The sequence below is a fragment of the Amblyomma mixtum genome, chromosome 3 (assembly GCF_055824585.1).
Source record: "Amblyomma mixtum isolate Tamu chromosome 3, ASM5582458v1, whole genome shotgun sequence".
NCBI lineage: Eukaryota > Metazoa > Arthropoda > Arachnida > Ixodida > Ixodidae > Amblyomma > Amblyomma mixtum.
The window spans coordinates 164817016-164834894 of record NC_143014.1 but is presented as its reverse complement, the minus strand read 5'-3'; the positions used below and the strand labels follow the sequence as shown (position 1 = coordinate 164834894).

At 45.6% G+C, this 17879-nt stretch overlaps 1 protein-coding gene and 1 long non-coding RNA gene across 12 annotated transcripts in view; both read right to left on the bottom strand.

Annotated features, from left to right (window-relative positions):
* LOC149352600 (glutamine--fructose-6-phosphate aminotransferase [isomerizing] 2-like) overlaps positions 1 to 6398 on the bottom strand; it is a 65426-nt gene extending 59028 nt beyond the window's left edge. For all 10 annotated transcript variants that reach the window (XM_089581777.1, XM_089581776.1, XM_089581780.1 and 7 more), the window contains exon 1: positions 6168 to 6398. In XM_089581777.1, the coding sequence (XP_089437903.1) occupies positions 6168 to 6174 (7 nt within the window). In that variant the 5' untranslated portion in view covers positions 6175 to 6398. The remainder of the gene's footprint in view (positions 1 to 6167) is intronic.
* Positions 6399 to 11697: 5299 nt separating this feature from the next.
* On the bottom strand, positions 11698 to 16967 carry LOC149352599 (uncharacterized). 2 transcript variants are annotated; one of them, XR_016290822.1, is made up of 6 exons: positions 16942 to 16967; positions 16825 to 16871; positions 15462 to 15610; positions 14779 to 14874; positions 14362 to 14516; positions 11698 to 13702 (listed from the first exon to the last, which is right to left on the bottom strand). It is a non-coding gene; the product is annotated as an uncharacterized LOC149352599 (long non-coding RNA). The 2 variants fall into 2 exon arrangements; XR_016290823.1 differs by having other exon boundaries at positions 11698 to 12471.
* Positions 16968 to 17879: the final 912 nt, after the last annotated feature.

The following is a 17879-nucleotide window of genomic DNA, read 5'->3' as shown; positions in this document are numbered from 1 at the left end:
CCAAAGAAGGTTTAGGTTTGGTTTATGGGGGTTTAACGTCCCAAAGCGACTCAGGCTATGAGGGACGCCGTAGTGAAGGGCTCCGGAACTTTCGACCACCTCGGGTTCTTTAACTTGCACTAACATCGCACAGTACACGGGCCTCTAGAACTTCGCCTCCATCGAAATTCGACCGCCGCGGCCGGGATCGAACCCGCGTCTTGCGGGTCAGTAGCCGAGGGCCATAATCACAGAGCCACCGCGGCGGGTCCACGGAAGGTTTAGACTGCGAACAAGAAAACGCTGGGAACTAGAGTAATTGCTTCGTGCAAGTGGGCGCTGGAGTCCGTGAAGTGTGCCGGAAACGCGATCGAACCGAAGACCGAGCCTGTGAGACGCCCAACCGGGGAGTTGCCTGTGAAACGTCAAAATGGGCCTTGCACTCCAGACCTTTAGGCTGCTCATGCAATCAGCTTTCACTGATTAATGCGCTAAGCCAGTAAGCTTAAATGTAATAATGTTTTGCTCAAATCAACGATTGTTTACTTACGCCGAAAGCTCGGCGCTCAACTTGAAGGTCAAGTTTACCTTTCTCGGACGACTGAAAGGTCGCATTTCCGTCGGCAGTGAGAGAATCCCGATAAATCAGCACGCCGACGGGTGCTTGAAAATGCGTATGCAGTAGTTAAATAGCGGACACACTCGCGTAAGAGCCGCTACCCGAAACATGGCAACCGATAATTTGAAAAAAAAAAAAAAAATGTCGGCCAAGAGCAATTGCGTGCACGTGCGTATAATGTTCCCCGCATGAGACGTAGCGCGGGGAGGGGACGGCGACAGCTGCTAGCGACACATCGCATACCATACCATGTATCGTGTTACCGGAGTACCGGGAAGCCATGCGCCGTCAGTGCGCATACGCAGATGACCTTCAGGGAGCCAGGCGGCGCCGGGTACCGGGAGCTGCGCACACACCAGCTGCATCGGGACCAATCAGCGCGCGCACACTGGCAGTGGGCGGGACACCCGGTATTCCGGTAAAGGTAACGCGGTATGCCCAAAACCGCTATAATGCTAAAGAATTAGCCCCATATTATTATGCCGAACAAAATATATGCGTAATTTTATTCTTTTTCTTTCTTTTTCTGAGGAAAAAGTTGTGCGGCCACAGTCTGCCGAGAACCATTTTTGGAGCAACGTGGCGTTCCCCCTGTCCTTTCTACTAACCCCTCCCCTCTTTTTTTTCACTTCTACACGGTGCCTGCTATCCTTTATTTCCGCTGCCCCAGCTCAGGTGCTTCCAGCAGCGATAGCAGATGCCGGGGCTAGCAAAAATTCTTTTTCCTTCCATATTCAATGCATAATAAAAACCAGTACAACTACGCGGCGAGGTTTCGATCAATTCGTCGTTTCCAGTGCAATCTGGCGCAGCGATCTCCACGAGCGTCACAACGCCGCATTCAGCGCATTTATGACCTGACGTTTGGTTCCTGAATACTTAATAGGCGACGAACACATTTACCAGCCAATGACCCACAGTCAGGTGAGCCTATAACAAAGCCTCTGGGTTGCTTGCTCTGCCGCAATGCCAGTCGTATAGGCGCAGTTATCGCAGTGTCGAGGGGATGGGCTGCGGCGCCCAGATATGCACAGGAGTTCCTGCTCTTTTACGGTTACAGCGAAGAGACATTAAAATAAAAGCAGGGATAACAAAATAAAACGGGTGTAATGTATGTACTGAGAAAACGGCATCCCGTGCCAGCACTCGCCTGTAACGGGCCTCACGCAGCGCACAGATAAAAAAAAAGAGTTCCGTAACTTTCGAACGCCGAACTTGCTCAAGGCACTGTGGCGTTTCGTAACTCGCATTTCTGCCAACAGCATCGAGCATTCCACCCAGCCCTTCCCGCCTACCTCGACTCTGCTGCCCGCAACACCACCAAGACAAGAGAAAGAATGCAGTACTCCGGGGCTTCCCTAAGAGTACACATAAAACGACCGCAACCGCCTCACGAACGCCTCGGCTCGCCTCGTCCCCATACCTTTTCTACCAGTGACTCGAGACCAGCCAGACTTCCAGCGCGGTCTAACGGCTGCCTTTGTCATTTCGCAATCAGGTTTACCGTGACTTTTTTCCTTGCCTCTCAAAGACGAAACAGTTTTTTTTTTTTCTCAATCGCTGTCATCGCGCCAGACAGCCTTACGACAGGTGGCACGCTTTCCATCGCAGCGCATTTTACAAGGCTTCCGAAGCTGTCAAGCGTTACAGCCGTCGTTGTGGTCGGTTATGCCAATTTTCGGCCCAGTTTAAAACCCAAACATCAGCCCACGAACGCGTTCACGAATTGCTTTTATTGGGAAAAGCTGACGCTCTGGCCACGGCAGCCGCGTTCGACGGCTGTACAACACACGCCTACCAGCGTACGAAGACAAGTGCTCGTCGATCCGGTTGATGAATTACAGTGCAGCGTTCTAAAAAATCGTCAAAAACTAGATTTGTGACGTCAAACACTTTATATTTATGCAAGCTACCACATATACTTTTTTTTTTCGCCTTTCAGTACACATTCCGAAAGGAAACCGACATGTCAGTGCGATACACCTGATCTCACGACCGAGAATGACGCCGCCCCGTCATTAGAAGTGCCTGTTGACGGTGGGTCTCTTTCTCTTTAAGGGGAGGGGGGGTTGAAGCTGCAGCTTTGCAGTCTATGCCCAGCAAAACAGCCCACATTATCCGGCGTGGCTGAGAAGCTTCCTCTGTATAAATGATATAAATGAACACCAAGAGCACCTTCAATGCCAAAAGGAAGGCTGGCCGGCGACACCAAGGCAGTAAAGCATGGACGTTAGCCATGTACCGGTTCTACAGGACAAGTTGATTGCCTTCCAAAAAGCTTCTCCACTCTTCAGATCAAGGAGCGTATTGCAAGAAAAAAAAGCTGGAAAAGGGAGAGTCGCGGGGGAGGGAAGGGGGCGATAGAGTCGTTTGCGTGCAAAACCAGTAGTTCGATAGTAGGAACCGATTCAGGCAGGGTATGTATAGAAGCCGGATCTTTTTTTTGTTGCTGATGTAATGAGGGATACTCCCCCCCCCCTCTCACCAAACAACCTTCCCAGCAGCTTCAATGGTGGTCATGGCTTGACCACATTCCTGGCGTCTTCTCTATGCAGCAGGTGTGCTGCTGCAGCTGCTGACCTGAGACTTTTCGCAAGTAGCAGAAAAGAACGACGGAGCCCTCAGCCGAACGAATTTCTCGGCCGGCCTTGGTGGTGCTGCTAGCGGGGCGACGGCAGAGGATCACCTTGAGCGCCGATAAGGCGAGGAACGCGTGCCGCGCAAGGCAGCAGCACTGGTAGCTCGGAAACGAGAGCGGCGAGCGGTAACCCGGTCTCGGCGCCAGCAGACACCGTCTGAATCTCGCCCTTCCTCCCGCGAGCTCGCGTTTTGCGTCAGATTTCCGTAACGGTGCCGAGCGGCCATGCAACGCACGCCGAGCGCACACGGAAGGCCGAAACGCTGCTGCTTTCGCCTGGCTCAGATACAGGCGCATTGTTTTTACACTTATGCTCGACGGAGTTGCGCCAACAAAAGGCCAGCTCCCGCAGTGGCTGCTCTATATTGTGACCAGTTCAATCAGAGTTCAAATTAAAATTCTGGCTTTCCTTGGAAAAATATTCGCGGAACCCTCGCTTTTTTGAGGGGCAGGGCCTCTGGGAAGGGCAAGTGCGATTCTTGCGAACCTTTATTGCCTCTTTTTCAAAAGACCTCCGAACCACGTGATGGCCGACTTGAACCCCGTTAACTTTTTGGAATCACAAATACGCAATTGTCCGCTTGACATACGTGCCGTGCTCAAATGACGCGGTCTAGAGTGGGAGAAACAAGTTCTAATGCGCGTACATCACAAACTTTCCAGTTGATAATTAAAGTATTGCGCAACAAGCAGCTCATGTGTAGAGGCGATTAGCCATTGCACATACAGGCAATATCGGTACCTTGGTAGCACCGAAATATTATAACAATGTTAAATTTTTTTTTGAGGCAAACATTATTTGAATGTGCTTAAGGCCCTTTTATCTAAGGTTTTTGTAATGACACAAATAAACGCTCAAATAACCTGTTCCTAACATTAATTGCACATTCAAACGACATAAATTTAACATTTCGAACATGGCAAGGCAACGCTGCACGAGCATGCAGACCCACCAATGCGTAGCCTCCTCTGCCAGTGTGACGTACGGCACACAATTTAATCAACGCTTTGCAGTGACCAGCAACGAGGACGACACTTCAGCTCCACACGCAACTCGTACACGGTATAAACTAAGCTCCGAGAGGATTTAATGAAGTCAAGCTTACATGCCCGTTACTGAGGGGTGTCCCATGAATGACACTGGCGAACGGGTAATAAGCAGTTTTTTAACAAACTAATGGGGTTGTGCACGCAGTCTATGGCGGGCAAAATCTAAAAGATTTAGTTTCAAAGTACTGCTGGTTGAAAAATATGTTCACTGTAAGAACAGTGGCAAAAGTTCTGGGACTCAGTGCTTGAAATATATTTGTAATGTTTCACAGTTATGATTCAAACATTAGAGTAATGCTAGAAGGCTATATTAAAACAATGCATACTTGAAGCGTTAAAAAAATGTTTGATACAACACGTAACATTATTTGTTAATTTTTAACATTATAATAACATTAAAAGTCAGCACTGGAAGAATGTTTACAGTCGATGTGAAACTTACGTTTAAGATATACATACAACGTTACATGTTAATCTTTTTTAACGTTAATGTAACGTTCCAATGTAACATATAACGTTACTGTGACATACAAAACATTTTTAGATTCTAATGTTCGGTGCTACCTAGGGTATATGACCTCACTGCCTGACATGTTCCGTTCTTTCATGCCAGGCATCCTACAAACGGGACCTTTAACGATTAACAGCGCACGATGTAATTTAATTTCGACGTGGCTCTAATGATTAAACATGCGCAACAGTGGCAAGGCAAGCAGGTCTCCGCAGAACTGGGCCTCGGTAATACAGGCTTCGTCTTCAATGCCCACGATTCACTTTTTGTTTGTCGGAAGTGGGCGCCTTCCTCCAACCGGTCCTTTCAGTAGGCCACACCGCAGCTCCGATCATCAACAGCTTCCCTCTTCCGTTTTTCTTTTTCGCTCGCGAAAGCAAAACCTAAACGAGTATTAAATGGGTCACGACGCCAGACTGGCCGCAGCAGGAGCGCTGGCTCGCCCACAGTGCGTGACGTCTAGCGAAATGACTATCACTTTCGCGTAACAATCACGAAGCGCAAATAAAAAAAATAAACATGTTAACGGCACTTTTGTGGGCGCGAGGCCGCTACAACGCTCCCCGCGCAAGAGGGAAAGACGCTCAACAGCACGTCGTTACAGACGTCCGGCGCGATAACGAGTGCTTACCTGTCAAAACGAGATCAATGGTTCGGCGCGGTGCCAGCGCATTCGCGATATGATGGTAAAGGATTGGGAAACGCCTTCCTCGCGCTATGCGTGGCAGCAGTATGCACGACGAACGAAATCGAGTTAAATTGCAGCACATAACCGTTTAACGCGATTTCGTTTCCTCGCACAGTTACAAAGATTACATGCAATAAATTAAAAGCGTAGAAGATGGCCGGAAGGATTAAACGAAAGTTGTAAGAAAACTGGTAGATGCACGAAAACGAGACGTGTCAGCAGACCCAGGGGAAAACATTCATCAGTTGACTAAAGCATGCGTAAGTTTCAAAGACCACCAGCGAATAAATTTGTAAAATTCACGTAATATATATGTAAGAACCCTGACGTCATCCTCTTTCACAGGCCACTATGCAATCCGTCATTTGCAATACGAAGCAGCCGGCTGGCTAGCATAACGGAATGTTGCATGTACTGACAACTGGAGAAATTAAATCGGCGCAAATTGCGTGCGCGGCCAGCTCGAGCGAGAGCAGTAAAGATAGAGCGCGCGTTATAAAACGACAGAATGCGCATCACCACGGGGACAGAGTTCCAGAACGCCGCGTGTCCAGAACGCCGCGTGCTACGTGACGGGTGCTACGACGCTCGACACCTGTCACAACGTGGCAGTTCAGCAATTATTACCACTCGTAACGCTAGGCAAATGAGTGAGCCGCGAAATATGGATAGCTGGCCTCACCACACATCTCGAACGTTGATCTGAAGGATCCCTCCGGCTGACAAGCAGATCTTTACGACAAGGGAATAATGTCGTGAACCACTTTCGTAGTGCTTGAAGACGGATAGAAGGTGCTAGGCAACCACGTCAGTCCAGTGCGAGCTGCATACTGAACGCAAACCGCGGTGCAGCGGTAGAAAAACACATGTGTAGCAGCAAGTCCACGCGAGAAAGGGAAGTTGTCGCCGGAAGCCGGCCGCTAACTGAAGGCGTGGCAGAAGCACTGTTGCTAGACGACACCAAGTGAAACCGAAACCGAAACTCTTCAGAGCTGTCGGGTTCTCATTGGCGTTTCAGGATGCGCTGAATGTTCCCACATCTTGCAAATAGTGCATAGAAGTTATAAGAAGAATGGCAACGATAAGACCTCGTCTACATTTATCCACAAAAAAAAAAATCAGCCCACCACTAATTATCGTGTGGTAACAAAAAGAAGCCGAAGCATTGGTTGAAAGGTTGTGACTATGCTATAAATAGTTGTGTTTTAACGTTCGCAGGTTCATTCAAACTTTTTTTTTTACATAAGAATAAGCAAATGACGCACAAAACCATTGCAATCTTGTCGCTACTTCGAAAATAAGAGTTTGAGAGATAATATGAATAAAAAGTACGAAATTTCAGTAATTTAGCAAAAATAACGTGATTTGTAAGGATAACGAGCTTTAAGAGGGAGCAAAGCATCCACTGAAAATAGAGCAAAGGAGTGGTCTGAAGGTTGCAACCAACATACAGCTCTACTTAAAAACAAAAACTATTTCATTAAATCTCACTCAAATGCTTAAAATGTTTTAAAGGTTGCGCAAATTTTTCAGGAAGTTATAAAAAATATAAGAAAATAATGAATTCTTAAATATATGTCCTGAGTCCACGACCATATAATTCATAGTTATTTTTTTAGAGGAATAATCATAAATACTGGGTGTTCTCTGGGGCGAATAGCGTGGCCGTCAGCATAGGCGTAGTACGTCATGCTTACTTGATCCACGTGGACCACGGGGAGGGCGCTGTGATTAGACAGGGGAGGAAGTGGAGAGTACAACTATAACAGTACAGCTATATTATTCCTGACTCTCATTCGTCCCCAGAGGAGGGTAGAAAGTGCGGATTTTTTTTCTTATCGCAGGAGTGAAAAGGAAACAGGTGCCCTTTTACGATATACCATGCGATAAACAGTTTTATGACGCTGGCCCGCCCACAAACGGCGTTGAAAGTGGTTAGGAAATGCGTGCAGTATGTAGAGTAGAGGCGTTGATGAGTATTCATGCGGCATACAAGTCCTCAAAAGCGAGCCGACAACTGACAGATAATTAAAAAAAATCTTCATTAGCGCGCCTCGCGGCGATATCCAGCTCGAATCCTGCAATTTGAAGTCAAGCGCCTCGCGTGATGTCAGTCGTGAGGGGCTGTCATTAGTCCTTCGAAAACCGCAACGGTGTTCTTAGACGAAGCTAGCGGGCCCCCCAAAAAAAGCGAACAATCGAGCCGGGTGACGTATTTGTGGATGGAGAATAGTCTTTTGCGAGACATAAAAAGTATAGAATTTGAGCCAGGGGAACTAAACCACTGAAGCTTGTCTGCCTAGTAGATAACGAACAAGGGTTTCCGAGCTCTCTCTGCGCAGGCGGTTTTATGAGCGTGGGATGCCTCCCCCCCCCCCCTCCAACCACCATCCTAAGCGAGGCATTTTACATAGGAGTACCATACTTTTCGGCGAAACAGTTGCATGGTTCAAATGGGACCTTCACCCCCCCCCCCAGCCCCAACGCGACCCCTTCCAAGAGTGACCCACGAATCTACCCCCGTCTCTACGCCAAACTAGACTGCTTCAAATTGAAGGACTCTGGCCAAACTAAACCACAAAAATGCGTCGAGTCAAAGGTTTATTGCAAATTAAACGTCTCGCGGGCGGATTTTTAATGAATGCCAATACCTTTATTTTTTATTAAGGCGATAGGCGCTATATATATATATATATATATATATATATATATATATATATATATATATATATATATATATATATATATATTTCACGAACCTTTGCCGGCGGCCTCATTCTTTGGTGAGTTCATCGGCTGAACCAATTCCATTTGACAGTAAGTGGGAGAACTTAATTCCCGAAATCAAAAGCAAAAATTCTGAGCGCATGAATTCGGCAAAAGTGCGTTAATTTCGCAGAATTACGACGCGCGATTCATTGCAATCAAGAACGTTTTTATTTCACGCCCTCCGGTCACGCGAACAGTGAGAACGATATGTGTCCACCCCACCAACTTCCCTCCCGTGCCCATTGCCATGGGCATGAACCTCACGTGACAACAGGCGGTGCATTCGCGGGAACGCCGGCTTCTCTCTTAAGAGGAAAGGTCCAGTTGGACTGCACTTTTACTGACTAGCTATAGCATGCGAGCGTAGGTCTAGTTTTCGGTTTCCATGTTTTACGCCGACGGAACTAACCCTGGGAGAAGTCGCTCACGGGTGAGATAAGACAGACGGGCAAAGAACAATACTTCCAACAGCAAAAATACTTATTTTGTTGAATCATTTTGCTGACAACTCAAACCCGCCGTGGTGGGTAGCTGAGTTGCTAAGAAATCCTGCTGCTGAGCATGAGGTCACCGGACGGATCGAATCCCGGCCGTGGTGGACGGATTTCAGTGGAGGCGAAATGCAAAAACGCCCGTAGGCTCTGTGATGTCGGCGCACGGTGGAGAACCCCGTGTGGGTGAAACCAACCCGGAGCCCTCCGATACGGCGTCCTTCTAGCCCACATACAGCTTCGGGACAGACGCACTGTGGAAGTCTTTCCACTTTCTGGGCTCCCGCCACCTTCGGAGGTGTACACTCATAAGCGCCTGCACAGCATGTGCCTTTGTTAGGTGCGACAAATCACCAGACAAACGCGCCTAATGAGATATGCGTGCGTGCGTGTAGAGAGGACCCTGGCTGTCTACATGCACTCCTGTCAGCATTTATTTTTCGCATGTGACAAATCAATGCGTGTGCGTCATGCACGTCCATTGCTCGGGCCCTTATGTCCCCCCACTGTTCACCCTCGCTGCCGAAGCTCCGGTGGAAGACGAGTGCCAAGAGGAAAACGAAGGCAACGCGCAGCGAAGTTGGGCAATGCTGTTCGCCTTGGGGTCGGAACAAAGCGGATCCCGCTTTACATTGCACGACTAGTGAACGGAAAGTGGCGTAATTGGCAATAGCGAAGGAACGTGACCTCCTAAGAGGACACCTGCTGATTGGGCGAAAAAGGTACAAAAAAAAAACAAACAAACAGGAAAACCTGTATAAGTCCGTCGGAGCTTTTGATCGGGGTCTTTCATTTCGAATCGCACACTACTTCTCTATGTTCCCGTTCCGTAGATGTAAATATAATTTCACCTTTGTCTCCTCCCGAATAACCTCTCTCTTGGTCTCCTCTTCCTTTTTCCTACTCGAAAACCAACATTTGGCCCGGAACCACGTCAATGGCGAAATACCGCGCCACGGGATGAATGTGCGAGCGTTATGCATAACTAGTACAGCGGTAAAACAATGCAAGGGAGTAATGAAGGTATGCTAGCTGATACGATGCGGTTGGCAAGGCGGCTAATGCACAAGCGTTGACCAATTCGGTGACTTCATAAATGGTCTTATTTAGGCATAGAAGAAATAACAGATTCGAGATGCTGTATCGTACTTACGTGTTTTTTATGAGCTGCAAATAAACAGGGATATGCATTGTTTGCCACCACATCTTACATCTAGACGGACTGATTATAAGTGGAAGATTTGTGAGGTCGAACGTGGCACCAATGCCAACAGCGAATGGAACTGAGAACTGGCGTTGCGGAATGCAACACCGAGTCGCTGTTTCAGGCCTTCTTCTCAGACGCTTAACAGGGAGTGCAGTAGTTCCCTTCTGTTTTTAGTCAAATATTTAATTATTGGTAAGTTAGTCATCGTTATCTTTTTGTAATCCTCGTACGGCACCAATTGTATAGTTGGCGAGCACCCTAGGAGAGGAACGGCCACTACCCACACAGTTAGCTAAGTTTTGTTAAAATTACTTTGCTGAGTCCCATCGTGCAACCCAGACACACGCCTCCAACATGGTACTTTGGTTTACGCATTTTTTTTCGAAGTCAGCGCTGCAAACGGCTAGCTTTGAACACCTGTTAGACGACGGCGAAGAGGCTGTAGGCCTTGTCAACGCTGCGTTATCTCAGAGCGGAAACGACACACGGATGCCACTGCTTTAGCGTCGTGGATCGTGACAGTTCGGCAGCGTGCCACATCAGCAAAACCAGATGTCCCAGAGAAAGACCGCGAAGCGAGGACCGTTTCGAGAGCGGACGGCGTGTTCCCATGGCTGCGTGTTCGTCTCCTTTCTGTTGTCGCTTTCTGCTCACGCGGGCGCCGGAGTACCATTGATTAGTTCAGTTTTGAAGGAACAAAAGTGACTGGCACAAAGAAGCTCGTCTCAAATTGGCTCACGAAATGCAGATATACGGGGGCAGATATCTTTGCAGCAGAGTTGAGCTAGAAGTCTGGGAGTTTTCTTGATTTAGCCGGGACGACGTCTCTTGCTTTAAAATTGGTAGTTTAAGTTTTCTAACTCCAACCCGGTCATTAAAAACTGGTTTGGTTTGGTTTATGGGGTTTAACGTCCCAAAGCGACTTAGGCTATGAGAGACGCCGTAGTGAAGGGCTCCGGAAATTTCGACCACCTGGGGTTCTTTAACGTGCACTGACATCGCACAGTACACGGGCCTCTAGAATTTCTCCTCCAAAGAAATTCTAGCCGCCGCGGCCGGGATCGAACCCGCGTCTTTTGGGTCAGTAGCCGAGCACCATAACCGCTGAGCCACCGCGGCGGCTCCATTAAAAACTATTTCAAAAGGAAATAAATACACCGCCAGTCAATATTTTATAAACTCTAATGCCATGAAAGCGGCTCCAAATTCATACCACTACGCTGGGCTTCTGCGAAAATATTTCCGTGTCTCAGAGATTTAGCTACACTTCGCTTTACATACATCTGAGCGATGCGGCAAATCTGTAGCAAACAACCCAGACAACACACCTACATCCTAAGGACGTCCTTGGGAAGTCCGCGGCAGGACTTTACGCACATCCCGCGGATGTCCCGAAAAAATCCTGAAAACATCCGAAGTGAAACGCCGAAAGAAGTCCTTCGGATGTCTGACGAGTACATTTTTGGGACCTTCGCAGGACTGCAATAGGACGTTACTATTTTTATTTTTTCCTTGGCCAGGACCCAATATAACCTCGTGTCCTTTTCAAAAGTGTCGCTACTGGTCACGCATGACTGACCAAAATACCAGAAGCAGAAGCAGTGCCTCATAGCCGCAACAGAACCAGCGTCAGCTTCTGGCATTTCGGCCAATTGCATATGGCCGAGAGCGATGCTATAGTAAAAACGACACAAAGTTAGAACACAGGCCTGGATTATGCTGCACAGTGATTTAAAACACAAAGCTTTGGCTAACATAGTTTTATTCAAATATATGGGGCATGCTGATGATCAGGCCGAATGCTGATTCACAGCTGAATTTTATTTTTAATAACAGCACATGAAACAGAACAACTCACATAAAGGAAGCACTAACACAGCTTTAACAGCTCCTCTCAGGCATTTCTCGTTATTGAGAGCAAGGTCATGGATGGTGTGCACGTAGACCTTCCTTCGCAGTGTGTGTAATAGGCTTCATTAATTTTGTTTAGCTTGTCTGGTTAGTATTAGCCAAAATTATCACGTTTTCAAACTTGAAGCAGTAGGATTCCAATACAATAAGTAGCCAAGCCAACCCCAGATGCAGAGTTGCAAAATAGAGAGATGCAAAATAACTATACGGCTAAAACAGCAGGTATATACATATAAGTCATGTAAGGTCTAAACAGGCTTCGGGATGATTATCTTGGTCAGAACAAAAAATATTAATTGCACTGCAAAGGGTATGACATTAAAACAAACAGTAGCAGCAAACTCTAAGGCATAAATATTACATGACTGTCTTATAAATAATGAACGCAACAAAACACAAATATGCCACTCAGTGCCTCATTGGTCATATGGTGCTCGGCTGCTGACCCAAAAGACGCAGGTTCGATCCCAGCCATGGCAGTCCCATTTCGAAGGAGGCGAGAAGTTGAGAGGCCAGTGTACTGTGCGATGTCAGTGCACGCTAGAGGACCCCAGGTAGTCGAAATTATCTGGAGCCCTCCACTATGGCATCCCTTATAGCCTGGGTCGCTTTGGGGTGTAAAACGCCAAAAAAAAAACACAAACTAAAAACACAAATGCAACTTTTTTTTACTGAAACAACAATACAAGCATACGCAGCAGAGGTGAAAAAATCTCGATCACACTGCAAGTAGCATAGCTAAAATGAGGCAAATTATGTGACTGCAATAAGGTATAGGAACTATTGTCTTATTTAGAATAATCAATGTTCTTAAAACACAAATGACCCTTTCTTGCTATAACAGTAATACAACCCAACTACACAGATTAGAGATTAAAATATTAACACAAGCACTATCTGTCAGGATCAAATTTCAGCAAGCATGCAACTAGGGATAAAAGCAGGTATATAGCTGTGCATAAGTAGTAGGTGGCCTTCAAGGCAATTAGCCAGCATCATCAAAAACAACAAGGCAAGATAAACATTTCAGTCAAGCTGCATGTCGAATGACTAAAATAAGACAGGTTGTCTGACTGCTACAAGGTACAGGAACTATGCTTGTCTCACTCAAAACAATAAAGATTATTAAATCACAAATAAGCCTTTTTTGCTATAACAGCAATACATGCACACAGATCAGAGGTTAAAATATTGACACAAGCACTAACCATTCAGACTCACATTTCAGCAAGCATAGGACTAGAAATAAAAAGCACGTATAAGTGTGCATAAGGAGTAGATAGGCTTTAAGGCAACTAGCACGGCCAGAAGAAAAAAATCTAAAACACGCTGCATATAGTATGATATTAACATTAACAAGTTATAAGACTGCTACAAGCCACAGGAACTATGGTCGTCTCTTACACAGACAATAAAAGTCATTAAAATCCACATATCCTCTCTTTTTTAGCTGGAACAGCAATACAAACGCACTATGGGGGTGAAAAATAACTCTAGTAGTAGCAGTCAGGAACAAATTTACACAAGCATAGTGGGACTAGAGACAAAAACAGCAAGTATAGCTCGATACAAGCAAATTTCAGATGGGCAACAAAATGCCCAGGTTGGTCAGAGAAAAAAAAAAATTGTTCATGCACAAAGCATCGCATTTCTAGACACTTAAGTATACTACAACTGCTAGGTATCAATAAAGTGACACGTTTTCAAGATATTGCTTGGCTTCTCATTCTAGGCAGTCTTCTTTTCGGTTATGCTATAGTGTCATCGAAAAGAAGAGTCATGTATACATGTAAAGCAGAAATCCTGTCACCTGGGCCAATGCTGAAATAGGCTGCCTTGCTGGAAGTCAACAGGATAGATAAGCGGGCGAGTTGGTGATACATTAAGCAAAAAAACAGCGCGAACAAACGGGGACGAGACGAAGAATACACAGGAGCAAGCGCTTGTTCCTGTGTATTCTTCGTCTCGTCCCCGTTTGTTCGCGCTGTTTTTTTTTTTTGCTTGCTGGAAGGAAGACAAAAAAGACCCTATACATATAGACACTTCTTTCAGTTCACCTTTTTTTTAAATCACTGACTGCATTTGAGAAAAAAAAAAACTTGCAGCACAATATACAAATTGCAGCACCTTCACATGGTGTTGGCACCAAATAGTACTTGCGGCAAGGAATTAATCCTTGCACAAGTAAATGTACATACTTCCAGGAGTAAAACCACCACAAACAGACGGCCAAGTAAAGAGAGGTGCGTGAGGACTTAGCAGGCTAAGAATACCCAAGTTAACTTAAAGATACATTTCATGATTCTACCTGACTACACAGGCTGATATGCAGAAGTTTTCACAGTATCTATTGAAATAATCTACTGAATTCTGTGCTCTCTCAAAATCAATCACCTCTCAGCACAGTGTCACAGGAAAAATAACAGTTTCGAATAAAAAATCCTCGACCCAAGATGGTAATATCAACAAAAAATGTAGCACACTAGCAACACACTCACCATTCAGTTTTGCTCAGGAGCACAGCTTTGTTCGCCAGTTTTCTTGCGCATTACCCGTTCAGTTGCATGCTGAAACAATGACATGGCTGCCTTTTCGATTTCTTTCAGCATAGTTTGCTGTGCCTGATTTGAAGTCTGCTGGTCGGTTAGGCAACCTATATACGAATGAGAGTATATATGTTGTGTATTTTTTATAAAAAAATATATCTCACCACAAAAAATTTTTGTACCCAAACTTTACTGCATTTCCTTAATTTTGAACCAGCAGGCAAAGGGCACGGGCTTGAGTAACAAAGGATGGCATATTTCAACACATCTTATTACCAAATCCATTGCTGGACCATGCCTTTTGTGCAAGCAGTATGAAAACAATCCCAAATGCACACTATGAAAGCTGTAATTCTAGCTTGTTCTAACCTGTGGTAACATTCATGGCACTGCAGCCATGAGCCAATGAACCAGATGACAACAAAAATCCATGTGGCTAGTTGTGAAGTGCGTGAATGTGCAGATCTGAAAATAAACAATGAAAATTTGGCATTTTTTTTTCGAAGCAAATATCACTGGTCTTGACGCAATCCTACCAAGACCTACAAATTCAATTATAAACACTTAATGTAGATATTGATTCTGTGATCTGATTTATATTCCAAGTCTTAAAGGGATACAGACACAGTGTTTTGAAGTGTTCATTTTTCTGCTTTTAATGAGACGTAAAAGCCTATTAATCATGGAAATGAGCTTAAATATATAGTCCACAGTGTGAACAGTTAAACTGTTTTATACGAGTACATTTGGTCTCTGTCAGGTCAATGCCAGTGCTGGAGTCCATTATGGCATCATGTGATGGCATGGTTAGGACTTACCCCATGTTTTGCTAGTGACTCTGCCAACCAGTCCATATATAGATGATAGATGTCAGCATTGGCTAACAGCTCCTCTGTCAATGATTTTTGGCATGTGGAATCAGTGAAATCAGAGAATTTGGAAAAGTAAAACCCTTTGCGCCCAGGACACAGATCGGATCACTTATTTGAGTTTAAAATTTTATATCTGTGCTCCTTTAAGATTTGAAATAGCTTGCTCCAAATAATACTTACTGCACATGATTTTGCATATATTCAGCTCACAGAGCCTGTTCTTCCCTTCAGCTGTAGCTAGAAGCCAGTTCAGATGTTAGAATACTTCGCAGAATGCGAGATGTCTTTTCTCTTGCAGTGTCTCCATCTTGCACAGTCATGTGATTTCTCTAGATCAAAACAGAATTAGGTTCGAAATCAGACCAAGAAAATAAAATCAGGATTTCTCAAGTTAACAGTGGGGAACTCTATTGCTATAGTCAGTTTTTATCATATTGAAGGCAGCTGGCATGCTGTTGTGAGGTATCCCTAGGTGGTACAATTAAACATGCATATGCCGTCCATTATGAGCCATCCATATGACACAGGGGCAGATTTGGCCCTCGCCAGCAAAAAATTCATATGTAAAAACATGCATGACCTCATTTTTTGGATGCAAAAGGCCCAAACAACACATATAGTTAAAATGAAATTGCAATAGTTCTCCAGGGTGGAAATTTGGGCAGGTCGGTATTGATCCATAACATAAAAATAGCGCAAAACCAGGATGACGGACACAAGGGGAGAGAACACACACCAACAACACAGGCGCCTGTGCTGTGGGTCTGTGTTCTCTCCCCTTGTGTCCGTCATCCTGGTTTTGCGCTACTCTTATGTTATGCAATAGTTCTTTTCAATACTATATATATCTAGGTTACAAACCAATAAAAGAAAATCTGTGCGCATGCAACAGTTATAAACAGAATGCAAAATTAAAACAGCCCCGCCCCGGCAAAGTGGTTATTGCGCTCGGCTGCTGTCCCGAAAGGTGCGGGTTCGATCCACGCCGCGGCGGCCGAATTTCGTTGGAGGTGAAATTCTAGAGGCTCGTGTACTGTGCGATGTCAGTGCCCATTAAAGAACCCCAGGTGGTCGAAATTTCTGGAGCCCTTCACTACGGTGTCCCTCTGAGCCATAGTTGCTTTGGGACGTTCAACCCAAACAAACCAATAAACCAAATCAAAATTAGAACAGGAACTTTAGGCGCATATTCAGTCGAATGTTGAAGGCACGGAACATGCGACGAGCTAGGATCTAGCTGCTCTTGCGACTTTGCAGCAGCACACGGATCAGGAAGGGCCGTATGCAACACCATCGCCAGCAGCCGACGCTATTAGCTCAATATCACGACGTGCCTCTCGGCGTGCACCCCTGTAGCAGTACTCCTCGTCACCGTCGCCATTATGCTGTCACCAGATTAATATACTGGCCCCCAGTAAGCTTCTGCTCATGTTCAGCCAGCATCAGTCACTGAACTTTAATACCGCCGCTAAAATTACTTCAAAAGCTAGAAATCACGCTACACGGCTCACACACCAGGCGAGGACTACCGACTGCCACTTACTTTCACTTGCCGCATGTGCCATCCGTTTTCCCGCTGCTGGAACCTTGCTGGATACGTAAAAAAAAAAAAATTACACTCGTTACGCAACGAACATGCAGTAGGAGCGTCAATAATTACCTGAAATTTTGGTCCAAAAAACGGAACGCCTCAAACCTTCAGTTACTTCAGTAGTGCGAAGACGATGGTGGTGCCATTGAGCTAATGAGCAAATAGCCTTTTTAAGCAACATGCACCTAAGACAAAAATAGAACTGTGATCCTAAATAAACAAAAAAATAACTGCAAAAAATGATGTGTGTTTTTCATTTTTATGATCACTGCTCTAAGAGCACGAACAAGTGGCCAGTTGTTTTTGCTGTGGTGTCACTGTAATCGTCAGTGGCTGTTATGGTCGGAAGGCGGGAATACAATTTTGCGTCAAGGTGGTTATGTTGTGAGCTTGGAGGAGAAGAGTGTAAGCTCACCCTCGATAGCTATAACAAAACAAGAATTAGACTATTTGAGCCAGGTTCAGTTAGAGTAATTAGGTCGCCCTTCCCTAATTTCGAAGTTTTAAAATCTAGGGTTTCTGTATTCAGCTAATGGCCCTTTTGGAATTGCTTATTTTCATCCTGCTTTTAACGGTTTTTTGGCTCTTTCAAAAAATAAGTACTGGGTTGTGTATTACTTTGTGACATCTTGCGCTTATACATCGCATGGATTATTGTTTACTTGTTCTAAACAGCTGTATCAAGTCCGCTAGCCAAAGACGTCGGAAAAGGACAGTGGAGCGTGCCACTCGAGCGCTCATGAGAATTGTATGGCCATCTGCACGATTCAGACCCCCTAAATATAAACACTTCCTTATAACAACCGATCTGCGACTGTTTTCGGGATGATCCCACCGCGGCTTTTATACGGACGTCATGTCCGTATAACGTTCGAGCCGCGACTGTTCCCGGGATAATCCCAGTGCGGACTTCATACGGATGTCCCAGGGACGTCCTGTTAGGGATGTGGGACGTGCGTACATTTTTGGGACGTCCTACGGATCTTTGGTGTTGTCTGGGAAACTGT